Source organism: Pecten maximus, chromosome 2 (genome assembly GCF_902652985.1).
Source record: "Pecten maximus chromosome 2, xPecMax1.1, whole genome shotgun sequence".
NCBI classification, from domain to species: Eukaryota; Metazoa; Mollusca; class Bivalvia; order Pectinida; family Pectinidae; genus Pecten; species Pecten maximus.
In genome coordinates, this window is record NC_047016.1 from 18,413,544 (window position 1) to 18,431,086 (window position 17,543).

At 35.3% G+C, this 17,543-nt stretch overlaps 2 protein-coding genes across 2 annotated transcripts; both read left to right on the forward strand.

Annotated features, from left to right (window-relative positions):
• Positions 1-1,137: 1,137 nt before the first annotated feature.
• On the forward strand, positions 1,138-14,266 carry LOC117341853 (histidine N-alpha-methyltransferase-like). The gene is made up of 6 exons (XM_033903715.1): positions 1,138-1,308; positions 4,868-5,006; positions 8,606-8,708; positions 9,348-9,451; positions 11,317-11,394; positions 14,051-14,266. The coding sequence occupies exons 1-6, from the start codon at positions 1,138-1,140 to the stop codon at positions 14,053-14,055; spliced, it is 600 nt and encodes a 199-aa protein (XP_033759606.1). The 3' UTR covers positions 14,056-14,266.
• On the forward strand, positions 14,091-16,451 carry LOC117341862. Its single transcript, XM_033903726.1, has 2 exons — positions 14,091-14,428; positions 14,951-16,451. The coding sequence occupies exons 1-2, from the start codon at positions 14,091-14,093 to the stop codon at positions 16,449-16,451; spliced, it is 1,839 nt and encodes a 612-aa protein (XP_033759617.1).
• Positions 16,452-17,543: the final 1,092 nt, after the last annotated feature.

Sequence of the window (17,543 nt, forward strand, 5' to 3'; positions counted from 1 at the left end):
AATCCAATATGTCACAAAATTCTTATATCTGGTGTAGACATGGTAACTTTAAGACGGGTATCATATCACCAATGAACACATTTTATTGTTATACTCTCGTGAGGTTTTATATGACCTACATGGGCGCTTACTGATCCACACTTAGGTTATTTTTGTATGTCATATGTCACCTTTCATATGACGTTGATGATCATGTAAGATCCCGTCCAACCTTAAGATTATACGTGCTAAGGTTGGGGATACTACCTCCATTCATCTCAATCATCAAAGTGCTCGTTTACTATTTAAACATTTTATCAACGTGTGGTTAAATCTTTCGAAAATCCATCTGATTTGGTCTGCATTGTGTAGCTGGTTTTTTTTAAACTCCTAGTTTTTCACACAAAGCAATGAATAATTTAACAACCCCACCCCCCACACACCCACATCCACCTCCTACTCTTCTGTCAGTATGAATTTAACCAAATACACAAAATCTACGTATGAATTCTGTGTGTATACTGTTTGTCCGCCAATCTCATTCTCATTGTAGTGTGATGAGAAACCACAAAGTCCTCTGTCCACTTCGTGAAATAATCATACATTGCAATGATATACATGTGTGTTTCCAGACTCGGTAGCCAGAGATTCCAACCCCGGACCAGACTTTTGCCTAGCCACAGGCGTCTGCTTATGGTTAGCATTCATGGGGAGGAAATCTTAGCCCCCCACTCCTAATATATCAACCCTGTTAGTATAGGAGTAGGGGCTACTATCTTTTTCTATAAATACTTACTAGATACAGGCGCCTGTGACTAAGCACACTGATCGGATACTCTACAACATCTTCTGGTACCTTCATACATTACACTAATGGTGACTTAATGGGTGGGATTCCAGCCATTGAAATATTAGTATTCCTCATGCACACTTCAACACGTGTTCCCTTTGAAAATATCCTTATTGTTTTGGAACTGCTTAGTCTTTAGATTTTTCAGTTAGTACGACCTATCAAGGATTGCGTTGTTGTGATTTGGATAAGGACACATGCATCCAATATAAACATGTGATTCAAATGCATTTTGTTTGAAAGAATGGTACAACTGTCTTAACATTTAAAGATATCTTCGATTTATGATTAATCACTTATTCAGTGGAATGGATATGAAAAAGGAACTGCTAGCCGGCCTGATGTCGACGCCTAAATATATACCTGGTTGGTATATTTACGACAAGGAAGGATCGAGGCTGAACGACGTTTGTCTAAAGGAAAATAAAAACTACTACTTCCATAGGTGTGAGCTGAATGTATTAGAAACCCATCTTTCGGTAAGTAATATTTATAAGGCGTCTAAAAAGAAAGGAATCCCTTCGATATTCATTTCATGCTATCGGTAGAGTGAGGATGTCGAAAATCTATTTATAGTAACAGTGACTTCAATTTCGACCCCTTTAGGTTGAAACCCCAAATTTACCCAAAACCTGATGGTCGTGAGTAAGTGTATGGAGTTCAAGGACTGTCGGAACATTAATGAAGTCGAGGACATCAAACATCTAGTTAAAGTAACAGTTACCTCATTTTGTCCCAGGTTGTGAAAGTATAAGAGATGATGGGTTGTGAGAAAATCAGCAATAAAGTCCGTAGAAAGAAGACGTGGAAAATCTATTTATAACAACAGTGATATCATTTTTTGGTGACGGCAAAACCCTAAAAGAATTCATGGCTATGAGCAAGTGTATGAAGTTTCGGGACAATTGCAATACTAGTAAAGTCGGTAGAGACAGGACCTCGAAAACCTATTTTTAGTAACAGTGACCTAATATTTGAGTGTGCGCAGGTGGTTGAAACGCAAGTAAGTGTGTGGAGCTTTAGGATATTTGGGTCATTAATGAAGTCGGTAGTGCAAGGACGTCATTTGATATCAGTTTTAATAGTAGTTTGATTATTTCATGGTCAAATTTTCGCTACCACGTTCTGGCTCACGAAAGAAGTGTCATCCCTGTAAAAACAACCCTCTATCCGGTACGTAGGGACTACCCATCAACCAAGTCATCTCTATAGAATATGAATACCTTCACATTAATCGCGCTCCAGGATTATAGATTTTAGGGAGGAGTTACAGATAATGACAAACCACATGGGGTAACGTCAATATTAAAGAGATCGTTAAATATATCACAGAGCAGGAATGTCTGCTAAGTCTATTATCATCCAACTAAACATTGAGGGTAGCTCACTTCAAAGTCTATTAACATCCAACTAAACATTGAGGGTAGCTCACTTCAAAGTATATTATCATCCAACTAAACATTGAGGGTAGCTCACTTCAAAGTCTATTATCATCCAACTAAACATTGAGGGTAGCTCACTTCAAAGTCTATTATCATCCAACTAAACATTGAGGGTAGCTCACTTCAAAGTATATTATCATCCAACTAAACATTGAGGGTAGCTCACTTCAAAGTCTATTAACATCCAACTAAACATTGAGGGTAGCTCACTTCAAAGTCTATTATCATCCAACTAAACATTGAGGGTAGCTCACTTCAAAGTCTATTAACATCCAACTAAACATTGAGGGTAGCTCACTTCAAAGTCTATTAACATCCAACTAAACATTGAGGGTAGCTCACATCAAAGTCTATTAACATCCAACTAAACATTGAGGGTAGCTAACTTCAAAGTCTATCAACATCCAACTAAACATTGAGGGTAGCTCACTTCAAAGTCTATTAACATCCAACTAAACATTGAGGGTAGCTCACTTCAAAGTCTATTAACATCCAACTAAACATTGAGGGTAGCTCACATCAAAGTCTATTAACATCCAACTAAACATTGAGGGTAGCTAACTTCAAAGTCTATCAACATCCAACTAAACATTGAGGGTAGCTCACTTCAAAGTCTATTAAGATCCAACTAAATATTGAGGGTAGCTCACTTCAAAGTCTATTATCATCCAACTAAACATTGAGGGTAGCTCACTTCAAAGTCTATTATCATCCAACTAAACATTGAAGGTAGCTCACTTCAAAGTCTGTCAACATCCAACTAAACATTGAGGGTAGCTCACTTCAAAGTCTGTTAACATCCAACTAAACATTGAGGGTAGCTCACTTCAAAGTCTATTAACATCCAACTAAACATTGAGGGTAGCTCACTTCAAAGTCTATCAACATCCAACTAAACATTGAAGGTAGCTCACTTCAAAGTCTGATAACATCCAACTAAACATTGAGGGTAGCTCACTTCAAAGTCTATTAACATCCAACTAAACATTGAGGGTAGCTCACTTCAAAGTCTATCAACATCCAACTAAACATTGAGGGTAGCTCACTTCAAAGTCTGTTAACATCCAACTAAACATTGAGGGCAGCTCACTTCAAAGTCTATTATCATCCAACTAAACATGGAAGGTAGCTCACTTCAAAGTCTATTATCATCCAACTAAACATTGAGGGTAGCTCACTTCAAAGTATATTAACATCCAACTAAACATTGAGGGTAGCTCACTTCAAAGTCTGTTAACATCCAACTAAACATTGAGGGTAGCTCACTTCAAAGTCTATTAACATCCAACTAAACATTGAGGGCAGCTCACTTCAAAGTCTATTAACATCCAACTAAACATGGAAGGTAGCTCACTTCAAAGTCTATTATCATCCAACTAAACATTGAGGGTAGCTCACTTCAAAGTATATTATCATCCAACTAAACATTGAGGGTAGCTCACTTCAAAGTCTATTAACATCCAACTAAACATTGAGGGTAGCTCATTTCAAAGTCTGTTAACATCCAACTAAACATTGAGGGTAGCTCACTTCAAAGTCTATTAACATCCAACTAAACATTGAGGGTAGCTCACTTCAAAGTCTGTTATCATCCAACTAAACATTGAGGGAAGCTCACTTCAAAGTCTGTTAACATCCAACTAAACATTGAGGGTAGCTCACTTCAAAGTCTATTAACATCCAACTAAACATTGAGGGTAGCTCACTTCAAAGTCTATTATCATCCAACTAAACATTGAGGGGAGCTCACTTCAAAGTCTATTAACATCCAACTAAACATTGAGGGTAGCTCACTTCAAAGTCTGTTAACATCCAACTAAACATTGAGGGTAGCTCACTTCAAAGTCTGTCAACATCCAACTAAACATTGAGTGTAGCTCACTTCAAAGTCTGTTAACATCCAACTAAACATTGAGGGTAGCTCACTTCAAAGTCTATTAACATCCAACTAAACATTGAGAGTAGCTCAACATAAATGAAATGAGAAAGCGTTTTGAATAGTTAAATAAAATAGATAAATAACCAAAAATTCTAAGAAAAACAATAATCCCAAAATATTTAAAAAAAAAAAAAAAAAAAAAAGATTCGCGACGTGTTCCACTTGTCGACCATGTTTCGGTATTTCGGTGTCCTTGGTCCGATTCGGTTTTATTCTTATTCTCGTCCCCCGTTTTTCCTTTATTAAGGTGTTTTCTGTCAATCCCTAGGGTGTGATTTCTTATTTCTTATTACTTGTTGACATTGAATTTGTTATCAATAAATTTGATCAACTTGACCTTGCGTAAATAAAAATTAGTATGATGCAAGATCATCCCCTGCCTAGAAAATATGACGGAGAAATCACCAACTATTTTGATGTTCCTGAATGTCTTCTCGACAGAGCTTCGAGTTAGACAGTAAAGTTTGTAACATCTTCTCTGTCACACACTCCAGGCAGGGGTAGCTTATATCATACTAATTCTAGGACATGTTTCCTAATTTGCCGAAATAATATTTATATTTACTGACCCAAATGATGTTCATATTTTGGGCTAATCATGTCCCTGGGTACTAAATATATCGCTCGTTCTTACCTTCATTTATTTTATTTTTGCAGTCTATGCTGACATTTGATACCGAGAACACCGTTCTAGTCGACATGGGGAGCGGGAACTGCCAAAAAACACGCTTATTTATTGATAATATATTACAAAATCAAGACAAGCTGACTTTTTATCCCATTGATATTTCACATGGTATGTAGTCTGCTATACTCAGATATTGTTAAAAGTTTAAAGGAATATGTTACAGGTATCAAGATCTCAGTTGAAGGCTGTGAAATCTGGTTACGGGCGAATCCCAGAGTATGATGTAACATAATATAGTGCAATTGGTTTTCTTTCGTATGAATTTTTGCGCCTTTCCAACAAAATAACTCCATTTAAGAACGATGTTCACGAACTTCGGGGCCAATTTCAGACGCTTTCATTCTACCATCTCATTTGAAAATACATAACTGGACACAGCTTTGCGACACCCTAGCCGGTCAAATTATAATGACTAGTGGCAAACCATGCCTACTGTCTCTGAAATAAGATTTTCAGCAGAGAGCAGCAATTAACAGTTTCGGGTTACATTATGCATATCGGCCATGGGAGAGATCCCATGACACCCCTGATATGGACGAACGTTCATCTTTTGGCCAATAGTGAGATGTAATCCATTATCGTCTTAAATTTTATAACTGTTTTTTAAAGTCTTATAGTAACACTTAGATACTAATGTTTTACAGGAAAATATATCATGGAAGTGTGGTGAACCACTGTTGTGTGTTATGTTACCTGTCGTTCCGGACTGTCCGTCTTCTACTTTGTTTATTAGTCTCGACGTCAGGTAGACGTTTGTAAGTAATATACACCTAGGAGGTTTAGAAGCGTTCTAAAGATCCTGATTTTATAATAGGTGGCGCTAGTTTCCCTTTCGCGAGAGTATAAAAGGCGGCGGTCGAAACTAGATATTGTTCACTTCTTCGTCTGACACGAACGAGATAAGGCCGGACAAAAAGGTATTAGTTAAGATATAGACGTGCCTGAACAAGGCTTCCCTATATCAAAGTACTTATTGTGTATGTAATAACTTACGGTAGAGTACGGAGGCAGATGTGCCTGAGTAAGGCTTCCCTTCTCCGTGGGGACTCTAGTTAGTCTATGTGATCGGTACATCACATACGTTGTTAGTAAGTGTATTAATATCAATAGCCTTGGGTCTGCTCGTGGTTTATAAGAAAGTGTCTGAGAGCCGCGAGTGTTGTACTGTACGTACATGCCTAACGTTAAATATATGCTAGGGAGTGCTCAGTAAGAAGTGAGTACTCGGTGAGTGCTCGGTAGAAGTGAGTGCTCGGTAGCAGTGAGTACTCAGTGAAGTGAGCGCTCGGTAAAAGTGAGCACTCAGTCAAAGTGAGTGCTCACTCGGTCAATGAGTGTTGAAACTCTCTTACCCTCATATATAAAGTAATCATAGTTGTATAATGTGATATTGCCCGGAATAAACCCCAGATAGGGAAGATTCATTTTGGTCAGGGAGCACTCATTATTTCATGTAGAATATCATTCTGTTCTGTTAATATAAATAACTCTCTGTTTAGGTGTATTTGTATTTCTACTGTAGGATTACTCAGAGGAACTGAGCAATCATTGTGTTATATTTCAACTGTATAGCTAGTTGGTACTTGATGTATATTACATAAACACAGCCAGGTCAGCTGTATATTTCTGTATATTTTTGCACTGAGGACTCGAGTAAAACTAATTATATGTTAGACAATATGGATCATCAGTAGTGACTGATACGGACCCTGTAAACGTCACAGATACAAGGTAACATTATGCTCACATTTAAAATCTACATCCACGCTTCATTATTAATCAATGTTTTAAGGGTGGTTTCATCTAGGCGGTCGGAGATGAATTCCCCGATAGGACGTGAACAATTATTGGGGTCACTTGCCGGCCACGTAGGTTTTCCCCGGTACTACAATTTCCTCCCTCAGCTAGTAAGACGCCCCCCCCCCCCCCCCCCCTCCCCCCTCTCCCCGCGTGCATTCATTCGGGCCAACAAGAGTGGTTATTATATATTTATATAGCTTGTTTCGCAATTACTGTAAAATAAATGCAAGCTATACAAATAGATGATTTTATGCTGCAGCACATTTTTTTTGGTAATTTTCTTTTCTTTAGGTTATGTTCCTTTTTGGAACCTCCATATCCCGTCGGGGGACAAGAGCCAACAGCTCTTTCTAGTCGCTGATTGGCTGGTTACTTTAGCTTTTCCCAGTAATTGGACAGCTGTTGATCAATGAGGATGGTTTATGATAAAGCTTTTGTTATGTTTCAATCATATATAATTTGACCCATTGTTTCACTCATACAAAGTTGGACACATTCCGTAACAATGTAAATAATGCACACATTTCATTGCTCATTTGTTTCACTTAAAGTTTTCCCATTCCACAATATCTACAAATTACTTCACAACAGCGACCCTACAAACAAAATAGTGGCTGCTTTCTACGCTGCTGAACAGTGATAGTCGGATGCAAGAATTTGTGCGATCGGCCGCATGTACATAAGAGCTAACAAGATGGCTTAACAGATTATCTGACTCCACTTTTTTAGGGAATATCCACGCATTGTCATATGTCACAGTATCTGTCATCTTCTATATATCTCAACAAAGTTCTAGTTTTTTACGTATATTGCTTTACAATTTATTTTATATGCATACCAATAAAAGTCATGTTTCCTGATACATTGCTTTCACCTGTATGCTTTGGCCTGCTTGAGCCGGCCTCAGCTTTGCAACTAACATTTTAGTTTATAACATTTGATTTAGTATCTTACTTTTTCATGTATATCAATATAAGTTATGTTCAGTTCACATCTGTTGATAACATTTGGGTTAGTATTTTAGTTTTTTTTATGTATACATTTTCTGTCGTAAAAAAATGTTCCGTTTCATAATCGTAATGGCACTTGTCTCCATATCTACTTCGAATTCTTGCCCTCCAAAGATGTGCTGTCGAAATAGATTTATGTGTTATGACCGTCACATTTCACAAGCTTTTATATGCTGATTCTAAAGAATGAATTCGAATTTTTGCGTCGTAAAGACGTACACAGGCACTTACCTTATACATGTTTAATTGACCTACTTGAGCCGTTCAGTTCTTCGTCATCAATTTTATCTCTTTAACAAGGCTTGTTTGCTATGTGGCGTATGTTGAATGCCCACCTAAGGGTGTAAATTGTCATATGTATTGTTGTAAAATTATTTTGAGAATTTGTATTTTGTTCTAATACTGATGTTGAGGTAGCCATCTTACGATGAGGTTTTCAAAATATTTTTGATGATAATGATTATTATGTGTCTATAATAAATTGTCCTCTTGTATAATTCAATCATTGGTTTTAATTTAATGTGGAGCATACATAAATAGGTTTATTATTCAATATGTACATGTATGTATCTGGTAATCTACATTATAACTTCCAAACTACTCGGTTTTGGTACTGATGTCATGCGTTTATTTGAAGACAGTTTTTGTTTCCATTTCACAGAGACTTTGTTGTTATACAAATACAATGAGACTTGATATGGCTTATTGATCTGATTATATTACAAACCGTTCCTAAATACCACCCAGATATAACACAAATCTGCCTATAAAGCCATTTGTTTAAGCTCCCAAGACAACAAACTTCATGAACATTTATTAAATGGTCATATTTCTGCTCTCTTGGTTAATGTCATGGCACGGGACAGTTTGATTGCCTGACATATTAATCTGTTATAGAGTTTTTATCGGACACCTGCAGACAACTTTCTGAAGAATATGCTGAGAAACTCGAAATCAATCCTATCGCTACTGATTATGAAACTGGCATCAGTGAAATCAGGTAGGCACGGTGTGTCTTTTTTTGTTTAATTGTGTGTTAATAAAAATGTAGGATATTTGTCTTGACTATATTACACAAGGCAGTACTAGTTTTGGTCCTGATACTTACGGGCTATCAGTGTCTAAAACTGTACACTGATTTTTCTCACATTGAAGACGGCATTGTACTAAGTCCACGAACTCTTTCTTGTTTTCATTTTAAGCATTAGTCTTTACAAAATATGAAACCAATTCCATTCCCCTGAATGCTACCACACATGTTGTTTAATATGAGATTAAAATGAGTTCTAGGGGGATAACTTGGGTCTAATGAATCCCCCAACATGCACGTGATACAGAAATGGTATTCAAATCTTTAGATATTACGTATATTTTCAGGTATTGTGAAACTAATAATACACATGTATGTGATACTTTATTGATTTTACAACGATTGCTAAACTAGTTGACGTGATCAGGCAGATGACCCCATATCCGATCGGTGATTCGAACCCTGGTCGTCTAGGTGAAGGGCAAGTTTGTTGCCGCTGTTGAACCCGGCCGCACAGTTTATCGTGTTTGATGGTCATTTTGTCAGATACATAATTTCTGAGTTTTACTAACTGGTCCCTTCAAACATTAATTCGTTTAACTTTTTCAGGACTTTTATCTACCCAAAATTGATTCTATGGTTTGGTAGTATCCAGATACTTGAACCTGACGACCAAATACGAATACTACAGCTGTTGAGGTCAGCGATGACAGGTTCGTATTAAGTTCTCAGGTTTTATAAAACTTGGGCTGTATATACTAATATAAACATCGAATTGTTACAAGATGCTAGTATACGGTCGATATGAATACCACTTGGGTGATAAATACATGTAGAATGTCGCCCTTTTACTTACAGTTTGACTTATTTTGCTGAACCTAAAACAAAAACGGCGCTTAAAATTGCCTCTAACTAAATACTGAATACCGGCAAAAATAATGTACAATTGAAGTTCATCTTGTCAACAAAAGCATAAACTAGTTTCAACACCGATTTGATTTTTTTTAGAATCTATTGTACAAAAGGAATATTTTGTCGGATCTTTAGTTTCGTTTTCCTATTAATTTTCATTATTTGGAATTAGAGCCGTTATGGCGGATTGATATTTGATTTTGAAACGGCAGGGTTCAAGTGGATGCATCGAGAAACTATAAGATTTCCATGGAAATGGGTATGATTTCATTGAATACCCACCAGGGAATTCTAAATGAAAGTCGTTCATAGAAAGAAGACAACGTTTCTAAGAAATGGAAAATTGACAATCATGATAATAAAAGCATGACGCTTATCATACAGCTTAGTAGTAAGCTGTTCCTGCTGGATACATTGTTGGGAATGGTCAAATAAGTTGGCTGATACGTTGTTGGGAATGGTCAAGGAAGATGGCTGATACGTTGTTGGGAATGGTCAAGGAAGATGGCTGGTACGTTGTTAGGAATGGTCAAGGATGATGGCTGATGCTTGTTAGTAATGGTCAAGGATGATGGCTGATACGTTGTTGGGAATGGTCAAGGAAGATGGCTGATACGTTGTTAGGAATGGTCAAGGAAGATGGCTGATGCTTGTTAGTAATGGTCAAGGAAGATGACTGATGCTGAAGAATCTGTAGTGTCCTTCTGATCTGTATATTTGATCTTCATTGTCAATGATGTTTAGTATTTAAAGATAAGACATTGTCAGTATATCAAGGAAACATCAGGGAACTGCAATGTGTCTGTTTCCTGTTCTTATAAGGTCTTCATTGATATCCGTCCCGCATTAAATACATCAACTCGACAAAGAGAGCTAGGGAAAAGTTTGTGAGTATGCCCCAGTCTATTGGAAATCGTGTCACTAAACTGAACAAATATGTTGTCGCACAGAATTTCAATCTTTCTCACGATTTCATCATCTGAATATTTCCGTGTGAGTTATATAAACACCGGATATGTTATAACATGGTTGTTGTCGGTGTGAAAATACAAAATGTAGTAATGGGAAGTGATTACAAATATAAACAGAAAACACTTAATTTGTAACCACAAAATAGTGGTTCAACCTTACTATTGTTTTGTTGTTATGCTGCCTGTATAACTTAAACAACAAATACAATACTCACAAATGTATCATACAGTGTTTATACTTTGTGAACCAGTATGTATTTGTGAAAAAAATAAAAATAAAAAAAGTTAATATTCAGTTGTGTGTATATAAAAAGAGGAAATGATTTCATTTTAAATAACTTCATTTTAGATTCAACAAGGGATACTTTTTTCAGCTCTTGCTTTGCTTCCAGTAATAGAAAACATATTTAAAATAATGGTTTTAATCATTTGAACTGCATTTGAATTACAACAATGGATGTGAAAGTCACATGGATATGTATAAATGAGATGAATAAATGACATATGAGCTAAAATAACAGCTTTATAACGTTCAAATAATATAAACATCATGAAACGTGCGTCTCTACAATATCTAAATAGTTCTTGTAAACTGTGAATACATTTGTAATTTATAATCCTCGATATTCATCGACATTTTATGCATTTTGTTTTCTAATTAATTACATAAATGTACATTTATGACTATTTTACAGAACGCTGCTGTTTGATCTTCAGTGTCGATATAACACAAAACAGAGAAGCGGTCATAAAGGCATACAGTGGCGTTCATGGTGAGAATCTGAATGTGTCTACATCGAAAAAACATATTTGTGCTTGATCATTTAATTGCAATGTAATGAACACAATTTGATGGTTGAAATGTTCGGCCCCCTATGCCGCCAATTGCTCTTGTCTCTAACAGCTCATTTGACAGATTCTCTCTCCATTTGACTAAAATTCAAGAGAAGTCCCAAGTCCAAAAAATGACAATCTTAAAAATTCTACATCTCTGGCAAAAGAGAAATGATCGCTTGAAAACAAGACTGTTGTATCTTTCCATACAATACCAAAAGTTATATAAATTAAGCTATTGCCAACCCCTAAATGTTTAGCTTCTCGTTTTATCTTTTAAAGTAAATACATAATTAGTTGGTCCCGAAAAACTATCATGTTCCATCTCTATAATTGGTATGTAACTTTCAGTCTTACACACGATCACTTCATGGTGGACGCAAGTTATTATTTTCATGTATATTTTTCAAAAGAAATTAATAATGAGATATATTTTTATATCATCAGAACCATTTTTATGCATTTCCTAGACAAGTAGTGTATATGCTAACTAAATGTACCATTCCACAGTTTATATTTAATAATCATTACTGAGCAGGACATGGGAGATCTAATCACTCTTTTAAATAAAAATAAATCCCCTAGACCGGGTGAAATATTCCCAAAATTTATCATATATAAATGTGTTATTTACCCTTTCTACCTACCTATTTATAAAGCAATTGAAACAGGTAGTATACCAGATAGATAGAAAATGGCTAATGTAAGTAGCCTATATCAGGAATATGGGCAATATGGTGACATGTCTAATAATCGAACAATATCAGTTCCTTCCTGTTTCAGTTAAACAATGGAAACGACAGTTTTTAAGTGTAAGGAACACGATATCATACCAAAACACCAATCTGGATTCATACCTGATGACTCCAATATCAATTTTCTCTCATCCATTATCATACAATAGCTAATAACTTTGACTCTCAGAAAGAAGTAAGAATCATCTTCTGTGATATAAGTATGGCGTTTGATCGGGTTTGCCATTTTGGACTATTGAACAAGTTTCAATGTTATGGTATTGCTGGATATTTGCTTAACTGGTTTAAATGTTATCTATCTAATAGGAAGCAAAGAGACGTCACAGAAGGATAGCTTTGCTCATTCCAAAATGTTTATTCCCTCATGGGTCTGTACTAGGTTCTTTTCAATATCCTTATTTATAAATGATTTACCTAATACTCTAAGCACACAACTCTGTATGCAGTCATAGATGATAACAATGATTCTATAGCGGATACCTTAAACATTGATTTTGAAAACATCAAATCATGGGCTGATAAGTGGGATGTTAAATTGAACTCAAAAAAACAAAATCTGTTCTTTTCCCAAGGGAAAAACACCAGTTATCCCTCATTTATCTTTGTAGACAACGGTCTTTTAACCCCTCCTTTATTTAGATCAGAAAATTATTTTAACAGTTTTTACTCAACAATACTACGTGAATTTAATTCTTTTGACTCTGAAATGGTAAACGCATCATCTTTGAGTATATTTAAAAACAAACTGATTTCTCCCTCTAAACTAAATCAGGTAATTGTTAAAACTACTTATGTACATATAAAAATAAAGGAAGGAAAGCAAATATCATACTTTGTCAATCTCAAAACAATTCATGCAGTTTAAATTTTGACAGATATAAAGCCAACCTGATTGATTCACCATTATACAAATGTAACAGAAGAAAACTTCATATTACTATTTTGAATGTTATTTATATGAACAAAAAGTCAGGAATTAGGGAATAAAATAAATAATTTGCAACACTTTACTCTGAAAGTGCTGACTCATGGAAATTACGAGCTACTTGATGATTTTAATATTTACATTCTGGAATATTTTCAAGAGTTTATTTAAGATACTAGATGTTTTGATTTAACAATATTTTGTGAAACATTCCTGGACCTTTTATATTTTAAATGCCATTTTGTTATTTAAAGATATTGTACTAACGACCTTTTTCTTAGATTAGTTAATAGATTAGCTAATTTATGTATTTCTAGATTTAATTTATACACTTTTTTTTATTCATTTCTACATGAAAATATCCACTGATAATTTTTCTAATTTGTTAATGTACATTATAATAATTATGAAAGCTTTAAGCATAGTGTGGGGGCATCCGTCCTGAATCTAGCACACCTGGGTGGCAGGCTAGAGGAAGAGATAATTGACACTTATGCTAGAAACCTTCATGTTGATGGATTCAAGACTTGATGTCATTCCAACACCTCAACACCAGCTACATGTAATATCTCTTTGACATCTTAATGATATATATACATAATATCTACTTTTGGATATTTCAATGAAGTTATTATCTCCCTTTTACCAGTAACAGTTTATCAGATTGACAAATCTATAGCATATATGTACCTACTTATCTGCTTCGATCTGTTCTAATAAAAGGGACTATATGGTTAGAAAACACTATGAGAAATGGATATAAAACGTTATATTTTCTATGAGTATGTTACAAAACTAACACTTTCTCTTAATTACAAAAATTAAAAGTCACTGCAACCATTTACGATATATATCTAAAAAATAAAAAAGGTAAACATTTCGGTCTCGAACTAATTCATAAATTACCGCTCGTAGCCTGAAAATGCGCATGCGCATAAACCGAGAAAAAAGCAAAATGGCGGACGCAAACCAGAAAAAACGACGAGGTCCTAAAAGTTACTTGACGGAAAGTGCAAGAAAACGAAGGAAAAAAGAATCAGAACAGAGAAGAGGAGAGGCGAGAATCTACATAAGCAAAGAGATAGATAGATGGCGAAAGGTAAAGGAAGATCTCGCACTGGAGACTGATTCTAAATTGGCCACTTTCCAATTCAGCGCCACCTGGCGGATCATAATCCAAGATGGCGGCGTATGGTGTGTCCGTGTCACAGCACATGTTTTTAGTGTTTTATCAGCGCTACGCGTCAAATTAGACTTTTTCCAGAAAATCTTCGTGCTTAAATGCGTATATAGGTAAGTAAGTCTTTATTTTGGAATGATTTTATAAGGAAATAAGGCGATATAAGACCGATATACACTTGTTCAAATACCCCAGGTGAGAAACCCTGCAGAATGCTATGTAACTCATTTACACAGGTGTAGCATTAAAAATCGGTCATTGTATGATTCACGATTCATTTATTAGTTCTTGATTTGTATAGATCGAATAGAATCAGTCACTGCTTATGAAATGACGGCATCATAACGATGATAGCGAAATAAATAACGATATATTTATAAATACTATTTGCACCAGGTAACATTACAGGTAATTTTGAAAGGTGTTTTGAATGCCGCCATTTAGCCTATACTATTTTTAGAGCAGGTGAAAAGTCACGTGATCTATCTAGGATAGTGATCTTCCATTGATTCATTGTATTTTCTATTTCATGTCACCTGACATTCGTATTTAAATAAATATTATAAAAAGTACTGGTATAGGCCTAGTGGTTTAAAAACATATTATGAAAACAAACTTTGATTTATATTTTTCAGATACAAAATGCCTCATCACTGCTGTGTGCCACATTGTACAAATAATTCCAAGACAAAAGATGGTTACTCTTTTCATACATTCCCTAAAGACCCTTCAGTGGCAAAAAAGTGGGTGATTGCTATACGCAGAGATCAAGGTGCAGATTTTGATATCAACAAAGAGACAAGAGTATGCTCCGTTCACTTTAACGCAGACTCTTACCATCCTACCACTGCTATTCATGTTCGAAAACGTTTGCGAGGGACTGCTGTACCATCAGTATTTCAATGGACTGTACAGAAACCCGTCAGAAGGAAACTCAGCCTTCTCATGAAAAGTCCAAATTGTGGAAATGTAGAATCCAACAATACAAGTTTCCCAGAAAAACATGTTTTGGAAAGCTGTAATAATGATTGTGATGAGCCTTTACTTGTAGACCAGCCTTTTAGTAGTGAGGATAGTTTAACAAATGTGGATTGGGCTGAATCTCCAGACAAGAGTAAATTAAAAGAAACCAACAGTGTTCTACTTCACATTAGGAACAAAGAGAAGTTTTCAATTCTACGGTTTTGTAATTCCGATTCTGATATCAGATATTACACAGGATTTTCATCATACCTAGCCTTACACTGTTTCTTCACATTCTTACAACCGGCTTGTAGCTTTTTGTACTATGTAGGGACAGACAACACATCTGAAGGGACACCTTACATATTTCTCAACAAACGTGGAAAGTCCAGATCCTTGTCGCCTATGGAAGAGTTATTTGTAACTCTTGTTCGTCTTCGGAAAGGTTTACCAGAAAAACATTTAGGTGACCTGTATAACCTTTCTGAGGGACATGTGTCAAAAATACTCAACACTTGGATTGCTTTTCTTGACAACAGACTTTCTTCGCTACCAATTTGGCCACAAAGAGATCATGTGAATAACACCATGCCAGCAATTTTCAAGACATATTTTTCCTCTACTCGAACCATAATTGACTGCACAGAAATATTCATAGAACACCCATCTGCCTCGGAGTGTCAGCGGGAGACATTTTCCTCGTACAAACATCACAACACTGCAAAGGGTCTCATTGCCATCGCACCAAGTGGCCAAATCACATTTATTTCTCCGCTCTACTCTGGGCGATGTTCAGACAAGAAAATAATTCGCCATTGTGGATTGTTGGACCTGATAGAGGAAGGAGATGGTGTCATGGTTGATCGCGGCTTTGACATTACAACAGATCTTGAAAACAGGGGTGCTCATCTTATAATGCCTGCCTTTTTAAGTGGAAAAGACCAATTCACTCCTGATCAGTTATCTCAATCCAGAGAAATAGCAACAGTGCGCGTCCATGTTGAGAGGGCTGTGAGGAAGATCAAAGAATTTGAAATTCTGAGACACACAGTTCCCATCACATTGTGTCCTATGCTTGAAAAGATATGGAATATTTGTGGACATTTGGCTAATTTCTCAGGGAGTGGAACATTGTTTAGACAACCCAAAGATGTCTCCACTTGTAAAGAATAAAGACACATTGATAATGCTCTCATGTTTAATGAAATGTCAGATTCTTTTCATATATGAACACTTTATAATATGATACATATAAAACATGTTTCCATGGTGATCAAAGTTTCAAAAATATTATGTTGAATTTTGTACAATTTTTGTGACAATAAAATGCATTTTCAAATACTGTCATAGTAGTAATACCATGAAAAAATTCCAAGCAAAAAAGTTTGTAAATAATACATTTCTACAAATGAAATATCAGAAATTGTCCAACCGATATTCATATCATCATATATATGCATCAAACATTTATCACTAGTCATACATTGTAATATTCCAGTTGTTGTCTAGATCTATAAAAATGTATTGAAGAAATTTTATATTATCACAAGTGATGATATAGGACAACTTGGATTTCACTGCATCCTTTCTTAAGTTAATCTTTTTTCACTGTTGAAAATATAAAAATAATCTGTCTAAATTATAAACTATATTGAACCATGTATATGAAATGTCAGCATAGCGCAGGAAATGAATATTGTTCACATATTTTTAAACTTACTCTTTACAAGAAGTAATGACTATAAATAAATAATTTAACTAAGAAACTGTGAAATTGAATGTGGACTAAAAATACAAAATTCAATAGTAACAACTTTCATTTTAATTTTTACATGTTACAAGTCATAATTAAAAAATATCACAATTCAATGTCTTAATGACTATGAAACTAATAACAGTATTTCAACAAAAATTCTGTACAGTACAATTGTGACAATGGACATAATTTGTATGACTTGTGCTTGTATTCAATTTTATGCTACCATACATGGTTTAAGATTGTACTAGTGTACACTGAAACCATCAATATATATGTACATTGTGCTTTTAACACGAGACATGCATATGTCCTACACTAACTATCATATTGAACATTACATGTATATGTGTCAGTCACGAGTGCAAAAAAGGAATATAATGTATGAAATATCCTATGTAAAAATTAGAATAAATTTTGTTTTCCCCAAGTCACTTTAGAATCATGTTTTCACTTACAATACAAACTGTTTTTGTACATGTTGTATGTAAAACCCATCTGCACAGATC